The 24,605-nt window shown below is 41.3% G+C and overlaps 1 protein-coding gene across 2 annotated transcripts in view; it reads right to left on the minus strand.

Moving 5' to 3' along the window:
- Positions 1 to 23,801, minus strand: part of GABRA4 (gamma-aminobutyric acid type A receptor subunit alpha4) — a 62,763-nt gene extending 38,962 nt beyond the window's left edge. The window contains exons 1-6 of one of the 2 annotated variants that reach the window (XM_075930484.2): positions 23,573 to 23,801; positions 22,511 to 22,629; positions 8,397 to 8,464; positions 5,003 to 5,223; positions 4,826 to 4,908; positions 1,918 to 2,061 (exon numbers count right to left, since the gene is read on the minus strand). In XM_075930484.2, coding sequence (XP_075786599.1) covers positions 1,918 to 2,061; positions 4,826 to 4,908; positions 5,003 to 5,223; positions 8,397 to 8,399 — 451 coding nt within the window. In that variant the 5' untranslated portion in view covers positions 8,400 to 8,464; positions 22,511 to 22,629; positions 23,573 to 23,801. Of the gene's footprint in view, positions 1 to 1,917; positions 2,062 to 4,825; positions 4,909 to 5,002; positions 5,224 to 8,396; positions 8,465 to 22,510; positions 22,630 to 22,807; positions 23,471 to 23,572 lie in introns of those variants that run through there. The other variant, XM_006111928.4, reaches the window with a different exon arrangement.
- Between the last annotated feature and the right edge of the window lie 804 nt (positions 23,802 to 24,605).

Genomic DNA, 24,605 nt, shown 5'->3' on the forward strand with positions numbered 1-24,605 from the left:
ACTTTTTCCACACCAATCATGATTTTATAGACGTCTGTCATATCCCCCCTTAGTCTCCTCCTCTTAGCTGAAAAGTCCAAGTCTTTTTTACCCGTTCCAAAGTCCTAATGATTTTTGTTGCCCTTTTCTGAATCTTTTCCAATGCCAATTTATCTTTTTTTGAGATAAGGCGACCACATCTGTACAACCCTACATCTATGCAGAATTCAAGATTACTCCATTCATCTCTGAGCCAGTATACTGAAGACAAACTAACACAAGAAACTTAGACTGCAAAAGGTTTTCAGAAACAGCTTTTTGGGGAGTGGAAGGGATATGATCTGGTTTGTCTTGTTATTTTATGGATAATCAACATCTTGTGCTAATATTATCCAGAGATATTAAGAAAATATTGCTTTATCTTGAAATAAGGTTAGAAACGTCTAATACAATCTGTTGTTTAATTTTGTCTATATCCTGTCTTGGCATTTCATTTTATAGTAAACATCCAGGATTTAGTAATATAGTTTTGTAACAAAGTCAACAATAGATAGCTAAGCAGTGAGATTTCACTTATCGGGGGAGGGGAGGCGTACCTTGTTATTGTTTCTTACGTAAGAAATTTTAGTAGCACAAACATCAGCAGCGGATTCTGCTGTGATTTACACTGTTAATCTGAGCATAGTTCTGATTACTTTAACATATTCTGCATGTTGTACAGGCAGTCCCCGGGTTACGTACAAGATAGGGACTATAGGTTTGTCCTTAAGTTGAATTTGTATGTAAGTCGGAACTGGCTCCAGATTCAGCCGCTGCTGAAACTGATCAGCAGCTGACTACAGGAAGCCCTAGGCAGAGCTGCTCTGCCCCCAGCTTCCTGGAATCAGCCGCTGATCAGTTTCAACAGCAGCTGAATCTGGACTCCTGGGACAGAACAGCTGGGGCGCTACCGGGTAGGTCCCCACAGGACCAACCCGGCAGCACCCCAGCTGCTCTACCCCAGGCATCCCGCAACAAAAGCCTGGTCTTCTGGGGGGGGGGGGGGCGCACTAGTTGCGCCCCCTCTTCCCCCAACAGACCAGGGAGACCCGAGCAAAGCGGCAGAGGCGCAGAGGTCCCACCGCCTCTGCGGCTTTGCTCCTGTCTCCCTGCTGTGCTGGGGGGGGGGGGGGTGTCCCCCAGCATAGCAGGGAGACCCGAGCAAAGCCGCACAGGCGGCGGGACCCCGGAGCAAAGCCGCACAGGCGGCGGGGTCCCCCGCCTCTGCGGCTTTGCTCCCGTCTCCCTGCTGTGCATTAGCTGTGCACAGCAGGGAGACAGGAGCAAAGCCACAGAGGCGGGGGACCCCGCCTCCTGTGCGGCTTTGCTCGGGTCTCCCTGCTGGGGACTTCCCAGCACAGCAGGGAGACCCGTAGCAGCTTTTCTCGCCCCGGAGGACGCAGTGGCGGGACCGCTGCGCTCTGGGCGGTCCCACTGCCTGTGAGCTCCAGGGCGAGAAAAGCCCTGTTCGTAAGTGCAGATTCGACATAAGTTGGATCCACGTAAGTCGGGGACTGCCTGTATTGCTATTCTGAATTGTTTGCATTGTTGAACAAAAGACTATTTTCCCCATATAACACCACAAGAAAGTACTTTTACTGCTAGACTTCAAGGCCTCCTATAGCCTTAGAGACATCACTCCTGACTGTACAGATTACATTTTTAAGCAATCATTGCACACATCCAGCATATCTGAACCCCTCATACTTGCTTTCTGAAGGGACTTTGAATGCTACTCCACCACAGCGAATCTGAAAGTTTTCAAAAACCCTGAGCTCTGATTTAAATGTGTATATGCAGAATATGATATAATCTTTGTAATACCTTGTAGAAAAGGCTAGGACAATAATTACATTGTTAATTTTGTATCTCAGATTGATTGATTGATGAGATATTTACCTGTAATTGATTTAACAGTTTCAGTGGATACTGTATGCCCCAGCAGGTCATACTGAACTAAACTGGAGGACTCTTCAGGAACTTCCACAGATTGCTCAGGTCCTTTTGTCCAGGTGTAAATCATTTCACTCTTTGGATATGCATCTAAAAACAACATATTGTTAGCATGAAGAATGGAACAATGTATGGAACCACCCATGAACTTCAATGGAACTTCTATATGCACGACACTGTCAAGATCAAACTCCTAATTTGAGGTTAAATGTCATTTTTAAAATGTTTGGTAAGGGCACTGATCAAGGAATGGAAAGTTTAATTATGTCTACCAAAGGTAACTCTACACTACATGATAAACCCAGGTCTGCGAGACCCACCCTTGTGGATTCAGTGTTTCCAAGCCTACTCTTGAGGAACCATGGTGCTTTGTAAACCTGAGTTTACAATTTCCAAATCCAGGTCTCACAGTTGTGCTAATGCACTCATACTGCACTGCACAGACTTTCTGACTCTCAGCTGACACTAGAACTGTGTCCAAACTGCAAAACAATAGTTTTGGACTGAGTCTCAGTCAGTACATCTACCCAGCCTGCAGAAGCAAAACTCCTAGCCTGGGTCCACAGATGTGGACTAGCAAGGTTTGCCCTCACACTGTAAAAATAGCAGTGTGACACCACCCTCAATTTGTAGCTTGGGCTCTGACGCCCACAACTTCAGAACCCAAGCTCCAGTCCTAGCCACACCTTCAAAGCTATTTTTAGAGCACTAATGGGAGCCCCACTTACTTAAGCCTGTCAATCCAGGCTGGGAGTGTAGGTTGTGAGGACTGTGTAAACTAGGGCTACTCAACTTTGTAAGCCCCAAGGCCACAATGATACTCACAGTACTCACCGAAGATCACAACTTAAGTGTGGTTGCATACGCTGACGGGCATGAATACAAAGATTAAGGCAAGACTATACAAGACGGAGGCCCTATATAAGTCAGTTCTGCTGATATTAATAAAATGCAATATTTACCTGATTTCCACCCATATGACAGCACATTTAATGAGCTAGTCCAGGAATTTAACTACTAAAATGCATATCAACGGAAGACAATTATATTGACTCGCCATTACGCTGTGTGTTCCCAGTGGAGGCCATGTCAAAAGGATCCCACCAATGGACCACGTGTTGAGTGCTGCATAAACCCAAACTGCACAGTGAGCCGCAAACAATTGGGTCGCATGTTAACTAGACCTGGTGTAAATATAGTGGGACTCAAACTTAGATCCAACCCCTACCATTTGGGTCCTAGGCTCTGCTCCTGAATGCTTGCTGATCTGAGTCTGCTAGAGATCTGTGTGTGGACAAAGGGAGGGATTTTGGTTCAAAACTAAATCTGAGCCCAGGTTTAAAAATTCAGTGTAGACGCATGCAGGTGGATACATTTGAGAGGCCAGGGACACTTATTTTAACACTTTTGCCAAGCTCAGGAATTTTCAAAATATTTGCCAAAATCTGAAGGCCTGTAAACAATTCCCAATACCCAAAATATACCCCCATGAAATAGTCAAATAATATGAAGTGAAATGTTAATGCCTTACATGTAGTTTACATAGCCAAAACTCATTAATGCCAAATCCAACTCTCTTTTTACACGTGAAGTGACCTTTTTACCATTTCATTGAACATAGGGCCAGATACTCCAATCTGCCAACTGCAATTTTCACTGCACATATTTAATCCCCTGGAGAATTCTTCCTGTATAGGGGGAAATCTCTGATATTTTATAGTTCTTGGAATAATCACCTCTTATTCCAGCTGCCATCCATCAGGAAAAATGAGGAATTTAGGGGTGGGTGGTACAGCCAACTCCTATGCTTGATTTTCAACTAGTGTAAGCGGAATTTATGCCCAGTGTCAGAAGTTAAAGTTACATGCCCTATTGCTCTAGCTTCCTCTGGAAGTGGGTTTCCAGGACATAAGGAGCTGCAGCAAACTCTCTGCAGCCATACCTATGCACAGTATCTGACTGCAGCAGAGGACATGCCAGGGGTTCGATGAGGGAATGGATAGATTGTAACATGCCCCACTAGTCCCCAGGCTGCTCAAAAGTGCTCTGAAGACACGAGAAAGAAATGGGGAGCCACGATTGTCTCCTCCCCATATGCAAGATGGAGGCAATAAAGAATCTAGCCCAATAAGCTACCACTAGAGAATATTTAAAAAATTTGGAGCTATCTGTAAGATCTGATTTCTGAAAGCTTTACTTTTTATGTCAGACACTTGGGCCAGGTCTACACTAGACCTGGAAGGTCGGCGTAAGGTACACAGCTCCAGCTATGTAGACTACTTACCTGAAGTCAGTTTACCCTAAGTTGAGTTTGGCGATGTCCACACAGTGGGAGGCCAATGGAAGCAAATCTCCCATCAGTTTCCCTTACTTCTCATGACTGAGAAATACAGACACCAGCTGGAGCTGCCCTCATCATTTGATTTACAGGTCTATACTAGACCCACTAAATAGAACACCAGAAGATTGACCTCTGGAGCATGGATCTGCCAGTAACTATAGACGTGGCCTAAGGGTCTGAGCCAAAGCCAGCTGGAGTCAATAGAAAGTTTTCCATAGACTTCAGTGAATAATAGATCAGACCCTGAAATATCCTTGTAGTTGGAGAGGTGGATCTTAATTTAATATCTGAATTTGTGCCCCTTTGTTAATTTGCTGCCCTGACAGCACTATGGGTTTGATTAATTGCTCTTATATAAATAAAACTCATACTGAAGTCAATGAGATTTTTCTATGTATAAAGCTTGTGGCTCATGTCTAGGATTCAGAAACCTCAGTTATGGTACAAATAATTGTTTACAATCCACATCTGTTTTAATACTAGAGCTACAATAAATTCATAATCGTAACTTACAACTTCCAAATTTGAGAGGACAAGCATGACCATCCATTGGAAAATCCACTAATCTCATGGGACATTCTGCACTTATGGTAAGCCTATAATGAAAAAAAAATATGCTTTGGTTTAGGTTTTGTCTGTGCAGTATAACTTTCTTTACAGTAACTGAAACAGGACAAATAAACTGAATACCTCATAGTGTATAATATGGTGCCATTTCTCATTATTCTAAAGAGTTTATTTGGGGCTGTCATATTATGTGAGACGGATTTTTTCCCATTCCTGAAAAAAGTGTCAGGTGTCCACACTTTTGAAACCATCATATTATTAAGTCTTAAAATTTCAATGGGACCATCATATTTTAATCTTTTGTCCACCCATGTCTGACGAAAGAAGACATCCATTGTGTATTCCTATAATAAATTGTAGAAAAACAGAATATTACACTTTTATTTGTACAACTCTTGTAAAAAATACCTTAAGTGCAAACAAATGAGTGGTGATGTAAATGTTGCTAAGTCACCTACAAAATATATTTCCACCAATTAAAATGAATTGTGCACTTCTTAATTTCCCATGTTAGCCATATAAATAAATTGCTATACATATTTAATCATTCAAGAGTAATTACTATAATCTAATAAAATTGCAGGAAGCAAACAATTATGTTTGTACTCTAGCATATAACTGGAAACAAGATGACTAATGTGATAACAAGTGTCAATGGATTATAGAAAGATATACATGCATATGTTGTTGGGGGTTTTTTAATACAGTTGGTCACATTAAAGTTATTATTCCTCTCAGTTCACCAAAAAACATACAAGGAAATAGATATCTAATTTAAATTGAAAAAGCAGGTGGTTTATTAAAAAAGGATCAGTTGTTCTTTTGTCACATCTACAAAAAAGGGTATATAAAACAAACCCTCGTTCTGCAAACATTTAGGCCGTGATTATACTAGGAGATTTAGAATTTACTAAAATCAGCTTCTGGGCACCTGATATTACAAATGTGAAGTTCTGTGTCTTCACTATGGGGAAGAATCGAATACAGTTGGAGGCAGTCTCCGTTAACATGGGCGCAGTCCGTTAACATGTGATGGGGTACGGTTACAGAAGACCCCTTGGTGGTGCTTCCCGGAGTACTGACAAAGCCACTGATATTCGCCTCTTTGCTCTCTGGGGCTTCTCACCACCTGTCCTTCTGGACCAAGTTTCCCTCAGTCAAGGCACAGAGCTGAGATCAATCCCCACCTCCCAGAGGAGCAATATTGACACAAACTCTTCAAGTCCAAGGAAAAAGCAATTTTGGGCCCAGCTTTCAGGAAAAGCACCAAATGGGATCAGAACCCCAAATAAATTATTTAGGTAAGCCTCCTTCAACAATGAAAGGAGGATGTATGTGCTGATTACTCCCCCAGGTATTTACACTGGGCTTAAGTAAATAAAAGTGATTTTATCATCAAGTATAAGCAATAGGATTTAAGTGGCTGCAAGTGAAAACAGGCAGAGCAAAGGGACTCTGAGCCCCAGGAAGCACTCTGAGGAGCTGTGGAAGGCCTCCTGGAGGCCAATTTGTTCAAATTAGTGGCACCGGAGCATCCACAGTAATGTTATTTTGGATTTACAAGTTTGGGAATAGCATTTTATCTCATGAAAAGCAGGACTACAAAATTCTAATTACATGGCCCCTTATTCTGGAGTAATGGGCTTGGTAGCATGGATGCATTGCTTACAAATTCAACCTGGGTGAGCTAATTTCAGACTAAAGTCCTAGTGTAGGCCAGGCCTTAGGTTTCAACTTTAAGCACTTAGGGTAGTACCACTGACTTCCATGGGACTACTCATATGCTTAAAATAAAACATGTGCATAAATATTTGCATTGATTAGGGCCATGAATATGTAATAAGAACAGATGCATAAATGAATGTATGAAGACATGAATGTTTACATGGGTATTTTTAATCTGGGATATCAGGGCGTTTGCACAAAATTGGTTTACAGGTTAAAGGCACTATTCCCTCAGCTGTAAGGTACCTGCAGTTTTGTGCTAAAACATTTTAAAATTATTGTGATATGATTTCTTTCTGGCAATTTTCCAAGAAACATATGAAATATAAAACCTCATCATTAGATCCAACAAACACTTCCTCACATGGGTAATCAACCAGCCAATGAAACTGTGTTATTGTTACTAGTGACTATTCAGATGAGGAAAGTTTTGTAAGACTGGGCTCCTAATTTTATTGTAGGAGGGAGATAGCTTGGCTTCGGGAACTTATTTTGTATATGGACGGAGTATTTCATGGTCTTTCACTGCCTTTGTCCATTCTCTCCTTCCCCTTCCGCCTTGTGTTCATTCTTACCCCTGCTACATAGTACCAAATTCAGTTTACGGTTATACAGTTCTGCATAATACCTAATGTTATGTCATTGAGCACAGTAAGACTGCTTGCTTCTGTAAAAAGTACTCAAAGTGAGTAATGGTTACAGAATTGAGCCTTAAGTCTCATGCACATTGGGACAGAGATTTGCCAAATCTAGTTGCCTATAAAGTGCCAAGCACACTCATAGTGCTGTATAATTGAGTGAGCTGAGCTAATAATTCACAATTAGTTTAGTTGACAAATACTTAATTATCACAGAATAAAGACTATCTCAAATGAATACATTACTCAGATTTACTTGGGACCAAATTCTGATATCTTAACTCATGCTGAATAGCACTTTAACTCACAAATGCAATCACTGAATGAGCAAGGTCCTATTCAGGTGCTGTAAGGCTATCAGAATCTGACCCTTGAAGAATCTTGTCTAAACTTCATTCTAAGACTTAAATGTAGCTACATAATTTGAGTTATGGTGCTTAGCCACATAAATCACATGACATTTCCCCCCCCCCCCTTTTCCGCCCTTATTAAGTGTAGAACTTGCACCACACAAATAAATAGGACTTATTCTGGATCAGGCCTTGAATGTTCCTGAAAGTGTTCCACACTCAAATGTGTATGCGCATTTAACATCTGTCTTTGGTGACTGCTCGTGCACATCACTTTGACATTTTCTTTTGGCAAACATGTTTTCTGGCAAGATTCTTTCACTTAAATGTTTAGTGAAAGTGAGGCCAAGAAGGGTAGGAAGATGGACAACTAATTCATTTGAAGTGAAAATGTCAGCAAATATTTAGGGAATAATACCATTATTTACCCATTAATAATAAATACTAATCAACTGGTGAGGCAGAGAAAGGCAAGCTCCAGAGGGGAAAGCATCTCCGTGATCTCAGAGAAACCATCTGCTCTCCATACACTGCTCTCAGATACCTCAGTGGGCCCGAGTTGTCTCCAACAGTAGTATAAATTAATGTGAATTCTTTACATCAGTCTAAAAAACAGTCTGAGTGAGATCAGAATCAGGCCTGCCCTTTCTAATTATAGCCTACAAATTAAGCTGTTGGTAATCTTTTCTAATTTGTACTGTACTGTCAATCATGCAAAGTCATATGAATTAAGCATGCATTCCTTCCTGCAGTTAACGGTTTCTCAGCACCAGAAAGTGGTATTTTAATTCCAGAAGTACATACCATTTCTACATCAGAAACAGGTCCAAAACTGGTGACATATATATCTGTTTTGACTTCAGTAACCGGACCTAACATATAAAAAGGAAGTGAGCAAGACATTTTGCAGGTTAACATGTCTCAAAAAGGATCTCAGAACATATACCACATTTTATGCCATAGTCACACTGAAGGGTCTGTGGATTAATCAGAGGAAAATGCATAGACAGCATGTTCTCAGAAGCAGGCCTACTGTAATTTTCCAGGGTTGCATGGCATTATCAGAGTATTAACTTCACTTGCATACTTCAACTCACTGGAGAAGATGACAGGTGCCCCAGCAGAAAAATCTTAAGAAAATTAGTATTTTAAACAATTAGGGGATTCATTCAGCAAAGTCTTATTACCAAGACCAAATTACTTACTATTTAACATGCATATGTCTAATTAAAATTAATGGAACTACAAACACTATATGCAGTATGCTACCTTTGACCCATTCTTGCAAATTCCATTGATATTAACACAATGTACTTTAAGTTATACTGAATAACTATGTCCAGTCTATTGAAAGGTATAGGACATGGGAAGTGACAGTTCACTGCAAAGCTTCTCCACCTAAGCCGATCTTTGTACTTTGCCATTCTAAAGAGAAATTACTTCTAGAAGAAGGTACTGTAATTCCAGCAACCAATAAGGGTCTGATCTAACTGCCATTAAAGTAAATGGAAAGACTTCTGCAAATTTTAATGTCTGCCTCTTGTAAAACTGTTGTGTGCACAGATGTAATTTTAAATCACAATGCAGAAATGAAAAGAACTAGACAACTTGCAAACAAGTTAACTATTTCTCTCTTAAGCCAAGCACACACATTGCATACTACAAACCAAAAGCATATTAAAAGTTTGTAAAATTATTCCATTAAACAGCCTGCAAATTTTGTCTTAAGAATAAGTTAGAAGAAAATGCAAGCACTATTCTGTACTAGTCAAGGACATAAGAATATTAGACACCATATTTTAGATTATATAAACCATCTTAGTCAGTTAATTCATCTGTCAAGCATCAAGAAACTGGGTTTTAACATTCCTCAAACTATTTTACTTCCTCTCGCTTTTCGAAAAGTTCCCCCCCCCATTTGAATTCACAAATCGCTATAACTTTATAACTACATCAAAATCAAAGGCTCAAAAATCCACTGGAATGGGTGCTTCTTGCAGGCATTGACTGATTATTTTGGTCTACTAAATAGCTATAACCTCATGGGTAATAAGTTTATCAGAGGGTATTAAGTGAAATCATTCTTTGGAGTATCCTGAAAAAGAGGATCTAAAACAAAGGCTAGAAAATGAATTTAAAAATCTCAAAATTAGGCAACAAAGAGGTCTAAATTCAGTATAATATCTTGCCATCTCATGAGACCAGTTGGAGTAACTAGCTAGGCCCTCATGTCATAGGCAGGTGGAGGCAAGAAACACTGCAGAGTAGGGATGTAAAGGTTAACCAATAAGAACGACCCTTATCGGCATGCTTTCCTGGGTAACTGGTTAACTAACAGGGATTGCTCTGGCTGGGCCTGGCCCAGCTGGAGCACCACCTCCACATCCCCTTCCTGTAGCATGGTGTGGCAAGCTCTGCCAGAGCAGCTCCCACCTGCCTACGGCAATGGATAGGGAGGTGCTTCAGCCAACAAGTTGGGCTGGAGGAGCCCCCCCACTGTGATTAATCGATTCAACACTTCATTTAACCAGTAACCACCTAACCAGGATTTTCTCTCTCTACTGCAGAGTACAGCTGTGCAACAAGCAGAATTGCCAACATTTCAAAATGTGTTTTCTTCTGAATTTTCCACAAAGAAGTTAGACTTTTTATACATATAAATGTCTGAAGAAAAGTCATTTTGAAACAGAAAAAATCAGTTCCAAAAATACCAAAATGAAACACATGAATCTTAATAAAGGATTCCTTCCCCTTCTTTTTTACCTACAAAATGAAGTTTCATCAAAACAGACACATTCCCAAGATAAGTTTCTATCTTCACAAAATGGCATTTTCCAATGTAAAAATGATGGATTGGAAAATTATTACATTTACTTCTGCAGTAGAACTAATTTAAGGCATTACATCCAATATCTAAATATCAATGTAAATAAAACAACAACTTTAATTTTGAGGGGAATGTCATACTTTGAAACTAAAAAGTGAAATATTAATGGCAGTTTACAGAACTAGCCATAATGAATGTAAGCAATATTCACATTTTTCCCTAGAATGCTACCACTCACCCACACACTCTGCTTTTCTGCTCACTGGCCACAGGTTTACCATCGTGATAAAGTGCTTGGTCATTTGGAAGTGTGTACTAGGATCAGGTATGTAGTCAAAATAATTTTTTCTTAAGACTAAATGATTCTTCAGCATGAAAGCACTCTACCTCTTACCTTGAGATTACAGTTAATCATAATGACGTGTTACAAAATCCTAACTCGCTGTTAGTAAGAGTGAACTTTTAACCGTAAGCAGAGGATTCTATAGAAGCCAATTACCACTGAAATTGATCAACAAAATTTGCTCTTCACTGGACCATGTGAATGTTTCTGTACACTCAAATTCTCAGAAACATCAAGTAACTATTTACAACACGCTCATTACGAATGTGTTTTAAGCCATTAAATAGTAGGGAGTCCTGCACACTGCTATAGGCACTGTCAAGCCAAAATCACAGGCTGCAAGATAAACACTTCTAGATCTGCTCACATAGGGTTAACACCAACCACACCAAAAAGTTAGAATAATTGGGCACATACAGGGAAGTTGATGGATTACTGAAAAGCACAGATTCCAACCCCCAAAATTATGTGCAGGCCAAAGGAATATCATAGTGGTCCCATGACTGTTATTCCAGCCAACGAGCTGAATTGTAGCCACAAGCCTCCCAGAACGCCTATGAAGAGGCTCTGAACCTTGTACGTTAGCAATAAGAGGGTGATCAGAGAGGGTGTGGAACCCTTACTGGATGAGAAAGGTAACCTACTGACAGATGATGTGGAAAAAATGCTGAAGTACTCAATGCTTTTTTTGCTTTGTCTTCACAGACATGGTCAGATGCCAGACTACTGCACTAGGCAGTATGGGAAGGAAGTGGGCAGCTGTTGGTGGAGAAAGAACCAGGTTAAGAACTATTTAGAAAAGCTAGACATACGCAAATCCATGGGTCTGGATTTAATGCATCCAAGGGTACTGAGGGAGTTGGCAGATGTCATTGCAGATCCTTTGGTCATTATCTTTGAAAACTCGTGGCAATCAGGAGAGGTCCCAGATGACTGGAAAAAGGCAAATGTAGTGCCCATCTTTAAAAAGGGAAGAAGGGCTGTCTATAGTTCCCAGGATTGGACAGCCTCACCTCAGTCCCCAGAAAAGTCATGGAGGGGATCCTCAAGGAGTCTATTTTGAAGCACTTGGAAGAGGAGAAAGTGATCAGGAATAGTCAACATGGATTCACTAAAGGCAAGCCTGACCAACCTCATCATAGAAGCAATTGGCTCTGTAGACAAGGGGAAGTCAGTGAATGTGATATACCTTGACATTAGCAATGTTCTTAGCAGCAGGTTAAGGAAGTATGAATTGAATAAATGAACTGTAAAGTGGCTGGAAAGCTGGCTAGATTGTTGGGCTCAATGGGTAGTGATCAATGGCTTGATATCTAGCTGGCAATTTCAAGCAGAACGCCCCAAGGATCGGTTCTAGGACTGGCTTTGTTAAACATCTTTATTAATGACCTGGATAAGGGGATGGATTGCACCCTCAGCAAGTATGCAGATAACACTTAGCTAGGGGGTTGAGGTAGATGTGTTAGAGGGTAGGGATAGGGTACAGAGTGACCTAGACAAACTGGAGAATTGCACCAAAAAAATCTGATGAGGTTCAACAAAGACAAGTGCAGAGTCCGGCACTTGGGACAGAAGAATCCCAAGCACTGTTACAGGTTGCAGACTGATTGATTAAGTAGCAGTTCAGCAGAAAAGGACCTGGGAATTACAGTGGATGAAATTGTTGACTAATATCCAGCTCATGTCCTTGTAGCCAAAAAGGACAATGGCATATTGGGGTGCATTAGGAGGAGCATTGCCAGCAGAAATAGAGAAGTGATTATTCCCCTTTATTCGGCTCTGGTGAGGCTATATCTTGAGTATTGCATCCAGCTCTGGGCCCTTCTCTCCCCCCCCCCCCCCCCCCACTATAGAAAGGATGTAGATGCATTGGAGAGGATCCAGAGAGGGCAGCCAAAACAAGTAAGGGGCTGGAACAAATTATCTATGAGGAAAGACTGAGGGATTCAGGCTTATTTAGTCTGCAGAAGAGAAGAGTGAGGGCAGATTTGATAGCAGGCTACAACTTCCTGAAGGGAGGTTCCAGAGAAGATGGAGCAAGGCTGTTCTCAGTGGTGACAGATGGCAAAACAAAGAGCAATGGTCTTGAGTTACAGTGGGGGAGGCCTAGGTTGGATATTAGGAAAAACTATTTCACTAGGAGGGTGGTGAAGTAATGGAATGGGTTACCTAGGGACATGGTGGACTCTCCATCCCTAGAAGTTTTTAAGTCCGGCTTGACAAAGCCCTGGCTAGGATCATTTAGCTGGGGTTAGTCCTGCTTCAGGCAAGGGGCTGGACTCAATGACCTCCCAAGGTCTCTTCCAGCCCTATGATTCTATGAATCTGTGTCACACTTGGGCTATCCTCAGGGGACAATTCTAAAGTAATGCAGGAACAATGTTGATCTTATATGTTGCAGAAAGTCTTGTATAGACCTTAGAAATTTGCCAACAGAAGAATTAAGAGATTAATTAGGGGTTACAGTTTATGTAGAGCCTTCTATGTGTGAAGTGCCATTTAGGTGCTAAAACAAAATACAGGATTATGTAGCACTTTAAAGACTAACAAGATGGTTTATTAGATGATGAGCTTTCGTGGGCCAGACCCACTTCCTCAGATCAAATAGTGGAAGAAAATAGTCACAACCATATACACCAAAGTATACAATTAAAAAAAGTGAACACATATGAAAAGGGCAAACCACATTTCAGAACAGAAGGGGGATGCGGGGGAAGAAGGTAAATGTCTGTGAGCTAATGGTATTAGAGGTGATAATTGGGGAAGCTATCTTTGCACTTGAAAGGGAATCCTCTGAACTGTCATTCATGCTAAAATTCGATACTCTACATGTCGGTCTCAAAGACACTAACTATCTTACCCATTACAAAGATAGCTTCCCCAATTATCACCTCTAATTCCATTAGCTCCCAGACATTTACCTTCCTCCTCTCTCCCCCCTTCCCCCGCATTCCCCTTCTGTTCTGAAATGTGATTTGTCCTTTTCATATGTGTTCACTTTTTTTTTTAATTGTATACTTTGGTGTATATGGTTGTGACTATTTTCTTCCACTATTTGATCTGAGGAAGTGGGTCTGGCCCACGAGAGCTCATCATCTAATAAACCATCTTGTTAGTCTTTAAAGTGCTACATTGTCCTGCATTTTGTTTCAGCTACACCAGACTAACACAGCTACATTTCTATCACTATTTAGGTGCTAAGCATTGTTATTTCCATTATGAGAAATGATACTTTCTCTTTCAAATAACTACTGGCTAGACAGAGAAAAACAGGACAAGTTTGAGACTGGGCAGCCTAACCAATACAATTCAAATAAAATGAAAAGTGCAATCGGCAAGAACACTGAAGGAAACCTGAATAGAGATAATACTTTGATTTTTAATAGTGAAATTGTGGTAACTGAGAAGGACATTTTTACAAGTTAATGTTTAATTTTTACAAATTAATGTCATGGAAGGTCCAAGAGAAAGTACTCGGCCATACACCCCATACCGCATTCAAACAGAGACAAACACCACATTCGCAGCAGCACTTCTCATATTCCAATGCCTCTTCACACACACATTCACCTGCACACGTGTCCAAACCCTGATCCCCTCTAGGAATAAGGAGATCTCAGTCATCAGCATCTCTGCTGAAACTGCCAATGGGGATGGTAACTAGTGCCAATTTAATGATGTAGACACCTAGTCTACTGGGAACTAGACTAATACCACCAGCCGGTCATCTGAAGAAGTGGGCTGTGACCACGAAAGCTCATGATACCATCTACATGTTTTGTTAGCACTTTATAGACTAACATATAGACTATCAGACCAATTGTTTTTTAGCTGATTTTACATAAGTCACTGAAAAACAGACAGATGGTAATGACTTCAGTCACTACCAACCTGGGCCAGATTCGAATTAGGCAACTACAGGTAAACAGTCCCATATCCTGCTAACAATCCCATGACTCATCCAATCTACCCAGCTGAGGAAGACTGGACAATTGCCTGGAAAACCAATCAGCTTCATGGCGCAGTTCCCATTCCTAACCTACGAATGATTTTTAATAAGAGCATTAGGTCATAGGATGTAACCTTGAAAATATATATGAAATTTTTATTAGATGCTCATAACTAAATATTTTTGTCCTCTAGAAACAGACAGAAGCACCTGTTTTTCCATTGCACGTTATGTTTATTTTGTGGCTTACTGAATGTCCAGTCTAAATTAAAGGCCTGACTTGACAAGCTCTTCCTCACTCACGTATTTCTTATTCACAGTGGGAACGTCTACACAGTAGGACTACACTCAGAATAAGCTACTCAGCTTCAGCTACATCAATTGTGTAGCTTAAGTCAGCTTTCGGCATTGTCTACGCAGCAGGAAGTCGAAGGAAGAACACTCCTCACAAAATGAAGGTTGCCACGAGCTAGAGTAAGTACTCCAACTCAACACCATTTTGAAATAAGTGTGTGTTGTGTAGACCTGTTATTTTGGAATAATGTCAGTTATTCCAAAATAATGCTGCTCCATAGACATACTCAATAGGTGCTTTAAAGATTTTTCAGAGTAGGCCTTAAACCAGTTGTGAGCAATTTGCAACACACATGTGAGCCATTGGGGTTCACTGCGGCCCACAAGACTTAAAAAAAAAAAAAAAAAACAGTTGCTCATATGCAGAGTTGTCAGATGTCTCTGTTTTCCACCCACATAGTTCCCCCCCCCCCCCCCCACACACACACACACATACCGACACCAGTATTATGAAAGGGACACATGTAAAGCAAGGGCATGTGAAGTGAATGCATGGTGATTGCACAGGACATTGACAGAGACATACTTTCCCTCTGCATCCAATGAAAGTGCTGCTACGGTTCAATCAGCAGACCCTGCAAATTCTAGGTACACAAGAGTACTTAGCAAAACCACCTCATCCTGGGGACCCTGTTGGTTATCATAATCTCACAGCCCATTGAGATGAAAGAGGGCCACTCATGCAGCCCGCTCACTAGCCTAGATTTAAGGCAGCGATGGGCAACCATTAACAAACAATGAATTGGTCACTCTAGCCTGGTAGGGAATAGAAAGTCTATAGAAGAGATGCTCAGCTACTAAGCACTGAACAGCAGGGCTTCTACTGAGGATGTGTGGAAGGAACTTTCTAAAAATCCTTTTGAGTAATTCTTGGAGAGGCACTATTCAGCCACACAAAGTATCCATCTGCATGTTCACAGCTATGAGCTCTGCAGGGGGGGAAACGACAAATCCACCTGATCAAATGTTTTTGATCCATTAAAACCTGAGAAAAAATATGCTCATGGCTAGAATTGAAGTCCAGTACAACTGTGTAAAGTGGAATTCTATGTTTACTGTCAATTATTTCTAGATCAATTAGGCACAGTTTACAAATAACACCAACGTGAGGGGATTTGTATTGTTTTTTCTCAAGCTGCCAGCTTGTCAAACTCAGTCTGAATTCTCACATTCAGGTTTCATTTTCCAAACATTATCACTGGTAATAAAGTTGTACAGACCACATGATGCCTTGAGTGACACCCCTATAGCCCCAGTGCATTCAGATTATGTTCTCAGTGACACCTGTGCAAACCCATTATTGTCGGAGTTTACACAAGTGTACCTAATCAGAAATTAGTAAGCAAATCGTTAGAGTCTAGTCCTTTATTCATAATCTATTTTATTCCCTGTTTGGAGTCAGCTCTGCCAGGGCTAAAAGCAAAAACCATACATACATATTTTCCCATACACACTAAGCAAATACAACACTGACGTACAGAAGTGGATATGATGAATAAAGGAAAGCTACTTTTGAATAATTACTTTTCAGACTAGAACTACACATTAAATTATTGGGGGTAGGAATCAATTATGTCTAGTTTTAATAACATTTGTTTTTAAGCCTGTATTTCATCAGTCCATGAAATATTACAGTAATTTAAGGAAAATGTTGTACATCCAAATAGTACCTTATGGTTATTTTAATGATAATTTCACATAGAGGTTAATTTTACAGCTTCCTCACTTATTTTCAAAGTGATGTATAATACTCTTAGTGATATAACTCTCATTAAAGTCAGAAATCCTCATTTTGAAATAGTAACAGTAATTATGTGGCATAAGTATTGGCATAGTCCCCTGGATCAATAATCAACATATTGAGACATTTACCACTGTAGTCCTGTGACACCTGAAAGTAAAACTGGCACAGTAAAGTTTAGTCAGTCAATTTGCAACATGAGCTAAATATTTCAGAACATGTGATTAAATACTGGCTAGGCAGGTCTATCCTTCTTAAATTCAGCTGTCATTTATACGAACCCTGAAATTCCTATAATGTCTAGCAGATCAAAAATTTATTTTCTAAAAACACATTGCTTCCCTGACTAGATCAGACTAGTAGTCCATCAAGTCTAGTATCAAGTCTCTGGCCTCTAGTACCAGATGCTTCAGACCCCTCTTTACCCTGTAATGGACAATTAAGTAGTAACTTGCCCATAGGGGAAATTTCTTCCTCATGTCAATCAGTGGTTGACTTATGCAACCATTATATCCATAGTCATGTTTTAATTATATTTACTGTCACTGAGCATATTCTCAATATCCATATGAAGGTCTATTTTTTCCTGAATCCTACTAAGCTCTCCAACAATTCTGTCTGGTCGCAGTGGCTTCCACAGGGTAGCTGTATATTGCACACAGATTTCCTTGTAGTACTTCTGAATTGGATGCCTCTCAGCTTCAGTGAACGTGCCTTTGTTCCTGCATTACAAGTATGGGTCAACAGGAGGGCCCATTCTTCCTTTTGTGTCTCAGTCAGATCCCCCCTTTGTCCAAAGAGTCTGAACGGAGAGTTCTGCTGTACCGATCCTATGTGGGACAGGCCCATATGCAGGAATTTCTGGGTGGGGTGAGAGCTGCCCCCTGCCCCTATGGCCCAGGCCCACCCCTGGGCACACTCCTGGATGAGGAATTGGGGAATCAGCCCCAGCCTTCCTTAGCCAGTCAGAACACAGGGGAGGGAGGCAGTGCACCTCCCTGATTTTCCCCAGCTGGCCGGAGCACTGGGGAGGGAAGCTGGGGTAATGTGCCGCCCCTGCCTTCCCCAGGTGAGCCAGAATCGGCCCCATGGTGGACCATGAAAAGACCATGGGGGGCTACATTCAAACCCTGTGCACCCCCTCTTTTCCTCCTGTATACAGGCCCATGGGAACTGAGTGCAGGTGGGCACTGAAGGTTGCAAGGAAGCTTCTCTGTGAGGACATGCAAAGGACAGAAATTGGGTATAACCACAGTCCCCTTCCCCACCCTAAACTCAGACTGCTCCAAGTGAATAATTCCATCAGCACTAGCCTCTGCAAAGTGGATGGGAAAAGGGATCATGGCCCTCTTACAGAGCCAATGGATCTGGCCTAATGTGGGCAGGAAGAACGTGCTGTAAGGAACAGGAAGCAGCTAGACTCTTACAGTCTCGAAGAGTTATTGCCACTGAGACTTCCACCTCTGAACTACTTGCACTTGGCTTTGTGTCTTTAAGGCACAATCAACTCCCCTGCAATCATAATATCAATTCACTTAGATCTCTGCACACGATACACATTAAATTTACCACTCAGATTATGCCAAAGATCATGTGTTATACATTATCCCTCCCCTAAGGAGCCAGCTGAGTTTATTTTCTCAATAGCATATGCTTTCAAGCATCAGCAAATGGACAAAAAACACATACTTGTGCTGATCCTGCTCCTACTCAATGCAACGCCCAAAATTCTTTTTAAACAGGAACAGATATAGGATTACTGTATTTACCTGATTGATAATGCAAGTTCTAAGGGTCCAAACAGTGCATTAAGAAAACAAACATACCAAAAAAACATGTTACGTATATGAGAAGTATGGCCCTAATTCTGATATAATTTTTAAATCAGGGGTAACTTCTTTAAAGTCCACGGATTGGATTTGCATTAAAGCAATACAAGTGTCTGATTCTGGTCTCATTTATGCAGTTAAATAATATACCTTTGAAAAAAAACTTTTAATTACATTTAATTTAATATAAGATCACCAGTGAAACATGGCAAGCTCAATTTTAAGAGAAAACAGTGGTTTATTTCTTTCTTCCTTTATTATGATAAAATAAATGAATTCATACCATGAATTCACACTGTGGCTATAACTGGTGCAGCATTTGATTTTTGCTATGAAAATTGTGCGCCAGAGTTACCATTTTTGGTAACACTTTTGCAACAGATAGTTATTTTTGCATAAAATGTATTTTCATAGACACCTTACATGTATTCACTATAAACTCCATGCTCTTCTGATCCAAAGTATTGTAATGTTGTTTTGATTTGGAAAGATAGGGTGCACTGTACACTGAAATGAGAATACTGAATGCAGTATATATAGTGTAGATTATAGTAGAATTCAAGTCAATTACACAATCACTTCCAAACCTCACAACAACATTTTATTCGCTAGTCTCTACATATTTTCCCCATTCCTGTGACACCACCTGATTATCTTCAAAACAGCTGTACACTAGAAAGCTGCCTGATTACACTTCACAGCTTTCTTCTGCAAGTTTACCCTAGCTTTTTTGGACAGATTAAAACCATATCAGATTATTTCCTCCATATACACACACACAAATATGAAAAGTCACTCGGTACTAGTCTGAAAACAGCATTGTAAAATTTACAAATCATTGTACAGATATCATGGCTTCCCCCCCTCCCTCCCTCCCCACACAAAAAAGTCTATTTTTGTAACGGAAACTGCCAAACTTACAAAGCACAGTAAGTCAAGTGTAGATTTTTTATTTTATGTTTGTTTTATTAAATAAATTGATCACTAAAGAATGGCACAAGCCTGACAACACAGGAGACTTGATTCCCTCATTTATCCACGAAACTGATACAGAACAAGTAATAGCTTCTCCCACCTCCAGCTTTTCAGGTGGTTCATTCCCATTCTTGAAGGGCCATAAATGTAAGATGGTATTTTGTCTCTCAGTCAGCCTCTCTTCTGTAACTGGCAACAACTATGCTAATTAACGCTAATGTTTAAAGTTTGGATCCATATTAGGCTTGCTCCAATTCCTTAAAGTTTTTTCCATTCACTTTTATAGGAAATTAAAAAAAAAATCCATTTTGCCTCTGCATGCAGAATTTTTCACAAATTGCTATTGTGGTAAAGCTGGCAGATGCCAGAAAAATTTGAAAGCTATGGCTAGCTTCCTGGGTCTGATTCTAATCTCACTGAGACTAGTATGAATCAGAATTTAGGTATATAAAACCAAAGTCATAATAATGCCAGGGAAATAAGTGCTTGGCCCCTGTTTGGACTGCATGAGCTGTTGATGGTGAATAAACTTCAGCACTGAATATTATGCCATTTGTCAGCATGTGACATAAAATTGTAACAGTACTGAAACGTACTTGTTCTCTCTGAATATTACTGTCCTCTGAGACATGTATTTACTATGCATTCATTGGTGAATGACCCACTTTTAAAATGTGAATCATATTTACTATAAATATTTATCAGCAAAGACCTGAATACAAGGTAAAACAATGATTAAGAAAATAAATATTTTAATGATTGATCATCTGTTATTACTCTGTCAAAGAATCAAACCTCACTATTTATATGCATTACTTTATGGTAAAAGCTGCTCTTGCCAGTTCAGGTGAAGGTAACTTTTGCAACTAAAAACTAAGGTGTCGGATACATTAAAAATATTCTTCTTAATGTATAAAGTATTACTCATAAATTTTATAAAAAAAAACATTTAAACCATTCCCCTTTGAGTTTTAAAGTTTGCTACTGGAAGTAACAACAAGCAGTCTAGCCTAGGTACTTTAAAATATTCACCAAAAATACATTTTTCAATCTGAACTCTGGGTTTTATTTTCATCCTGCAAACCCTAAACTGTTTATTTACATTTGAAGTTAGGAGGAGAGAAGGAGGACAGAATTCTCCTTTGCTTCCTGGTAGAATTTTTTTTAAAGTTTATAGTATGTTTTTAAATTATTCTGTACTTGCACAATAGGCTGAAAATATAAAATCACATAAATTGCATGTTGAGTTACAGATTGGGCATTTTCTGCTCATTTTAGACAGTCCAATACTTCACAAAGTATATTTTATATACTTAATAAATGTGTGTTCAAAAAAGAATGACAAAATCTCTGTACACAACACATGCCTCTGAAAGAAACCTGCAATCTATCTTTAGGAGAGTGAGATGGCAGAAGATCATCTGTGTAAATTATCCTCAGTGCTGGTGCTTAAATAGGGTTACCTTTATTTATACCTAAAGTCCTAAGCTTAGTTTACAGAAAGACCTCTTCATAAGATTTTTTTTTTAAATCTAAAACAAGCAGGAAATTGATTAATGGTGATGTGTCTGTGGTAGTTTTTCATAGGGTTTTTGTACATATTGTGTGTGGCGTGTTTTAGCTTATATGTTGGTATACCAAGTGTATGAAGAAGGTATGTTAAGACAGGAGAGAAATATTCCACAAAATAAGCCTAGATGAGCGTACCCTCATTCAAACCTGATGTGTAGGTAGCCCCATGACTGTCTCTCTCAGACTGGTATATCACCAGAGATGCAGTGTCACTTTTCTTTTTCCCCAAGCCTACATTTTAAAAAATAAAAGTTGGATTCATCTGAATGCTCATGGGTTTTGGTCCCTAGTTCCCAGATTGTATCATAAAAAGAGAGAACACGCATACTGCCTAGCTTTCCATGTAGTACCAGAGAGAAAACTCTGCCCCCCAATACTTCCTGGCACAACGGTGTCACAAAAAAAGATTCAACACATGAAAACAGCTAAATATTAGTCCTAACCCCTCAATTTCTAATGCCCAAGTAGAAAGCAGTTGTACCTGTTCTAAACAAAAAGCACAAATGGAGGAATTTCAGTTTAAATTTGACAGAGTAAGATTCCCCATACGTATTTTTCCAGTACTATTTGAGCAGATGCACTGAGGTTCAGATTTTTCAGTAAAGTGGGTTAGCTACACTGGTTTCTAGATAGATTATACACACAGGATCTTAGGGTCAAAATTGCCCAGATCCAGTGGCATCCAGGTGTCAAATACATATTTTTGCAGCCCCATTGTGCCACTGTATGATGAGCTTAAAATATTTTTAGAGAAGTCAAAGCAGCGAACCCCCTTCTTTATTAAGCAGTAGACCTTGGGAAATGAGGGCTAAAAATTAGCAGAATCCTGAGGTGTTGAGATGACAGATCTGAGTCTTTGCCCCATTGCCGTACCGAGTGTGGCAAAAATAGCAGCATAGCTAAACTCCTCCATGTAGTGGAATTTGGATATTACTGCCTAAAAATGGCAGGACCCACCTACCAGACCCAGGCACCTCTGTTCCAGGATTCTGATTCTTTTGGTACAGTAGAAGCAGCTAGATTTGCTCTTTATTTTAACGATACAATTAAGGGAGGGGGGGGGGTCAAAAACCACCTGGATTTAGCAACGTCTAAGCAGATCAAGCTTTCCCCCCCCCCCCTCACTGATTTAGCTTCTCCCCAGACTCAAAGAGCGCAATGTTTTGGGGAAGAGGAAGCAGGAGGCGAATTACCACATGACCATGAATCAATAATAATCAGGATCATTACTTTTGTTTGTTTTAAAACGCACAAAGCATACCTAGTGCTCCCCACAGACAGACACACAGGCACTGACAGACAGGAGGGACCGTGCACAGTAACCATACCCCCAAATCCAGGGCGCAGCCTGTTGTCATAACCATCCAGCAGACTGTTCAGGATGCTTGTAAAATTCTCCGGACATAATTTCTCCTCCTTTTTGATGTGCCCCGGGGGCTCGGTGACGCTGCAGGGGGGACAGACAAGACGTTGTGGCTGCGGGTGCTAACCGGGGGGCAGGCTAGGTTCCCCCTCTGGCCCCTGCCCCACCTGCTGCCTCCGGAGTGGCACGCCCGGGGCAGGAGCGCAGCAGCCGGGAGGCGCTGGAAGGGCAGGTGGCGGCGGCGCTGGCTCGGGGTACTCACCAGGTCGCCAGGCACAGGAGGTGCAGGAGGGTGATGGAGAGACCCGAGGACATGGCGATCGCTAGCTCCTTGGCAGAGCCCATCTTTGCATGCCATACTTCAAGCCTGGCCGCGCTCCCCGTCACGCCGCGCCTTGTCCGGAGGGGCGATCGCAGCGCGCCCGGAGAGCGGCAGCACCCCGCGGGGGGGGGGGGGCGGACCGAGTTACTCGCGCCCCTGGTCGCCCAGCAGAGCTACATGCCGGGGAGCCCGCGCCGCCGGGCGCTGTGCACAGCCAGGAGGCTGCCCGCGCCTTTAACTCCCTCGGGGGCAACAGGCTCCCGGTCCCCACCTTCGCCGCGCGCCAGCCCGCCCGCCCCGCGGCCCGCCCCCCGCCAGAGGCGGCTCAGCTCGGCTCGCTCCCAGGCAGCCGGGTGCTGCTGCCCGCGCGCCTCGCTCCCTTCCCCGCGCCGGAGGAGGAGAGAGGGAAGGAGGATCAAACTGGCAACTCCCATTCCAGGGGGGTGAAGGGAGGTTTCTTCTCTCCCGCCCGTCCCTCGCACCCCGGCTCTGAGGCGGGGGCGAAAGGGTTAACGCCTCGCTTTCCCCGCCAAGTGTTAATTTTATACTGGAGAGGGGAGGGCGCAGCCACTAATTGGAGGGAGAAAATGTCATTTAGCAAGAAGCCCATTAATTATCAAAAACAATCTGTGTGAAGACCCCCCCCCCCCATCTAAAACACACCCTCATTTCCTTCTGGGGCCCTTCTCTATACCATTATTATACCTTGCTGCCTGCGGGTGACAAATACTTTCACTTCTTTGAGGCGCTGTAGCCCAGAATGACGCAGGCTCGCTGTGAAACTTCCCCTTCCCCGGTGGCTCTCTCCCCAGCTGTCTTGGGGATGATCATGGTGATGAAGTCTTCATTTGTCCTGATTGTCTTTTCTTTCCTACGAAAGGGTGGTGGAGAAACAAACCCACCAGCTACAAAGAAATGAAAGCCTAGCTCGTGCATTTCCTGGTGTGGGAGGTTTGAAAGAAGGAGACTTTTATTCCCCACATAGATCGTGGTATAAAATAAAGGGGGGGAGGGAGAGAGAGAGAGAAGTGTAGCTACTGAGAACACCCAAAATGGATGCAATTGAGCTAATTATCCTTGGATACTGAACATGGAGATGCCACACAGAGAAAATAGATCACAGTCAGGTGCTGGTTGTTTTGGGGTTGGTTGTTTTTTTCTTTTTGATTCCACACAATGATGAATCCAGCTGTGATTACCTAAATAATTTCTAGTATATTAAATCCAAAGGATTATGCACTAAATAGAGAACAATCCCTTTTGAAATGTTATTATTCAGAGGTGTTGGGTTGTGGGAGGTCCCCCCTTCTTTTTCTCAGTCAAATTAAAAGTGTTTACTATAAACATCAACTTGTTCTTCTGGTTCAATATACTGTAGAGTTGCTTGTATTTGAAAACTAGAGTGCATATAAATCTTAATGAGGATTCTGAATTTCATTGTGCTGGAGTATATAGAACAGGTACTATAATTGACTCAAATATTATTGTACTGCCAAGCTTGCCAGAGAAAAGGCTTTATTCATTACTTGCCATGCATTCTACAACCATGTAAATGACACCTGATTATCTTCAAAACTGCTCTCCACTTGAAATCTTCCTAATTGTACTTCAGAATTTGTTCCAAGGAAGGTGCCCTTTCTTACTCTTTTTAAAAATCATTAAAGCTGTGTTTCAAATCTATTTAGCACATGCTACTGTTTATCTTTCAAAAGACTCCATCTAGGCAGACCCTATTCAG

Source organism: Pelodiscus sinensis, chromosome 4, assembly GCF_052426305.1.
Source record: "Pelodiscus sinensis isolate ZL-2025 chromosome 4, ASM5242630v1, whole genome shotgun sequence".
NCBI lineage: Eukaryota > Metazoa > Chordata > Testudines > Trionychidae > Pelodiscus > Pelodiscus sinensis.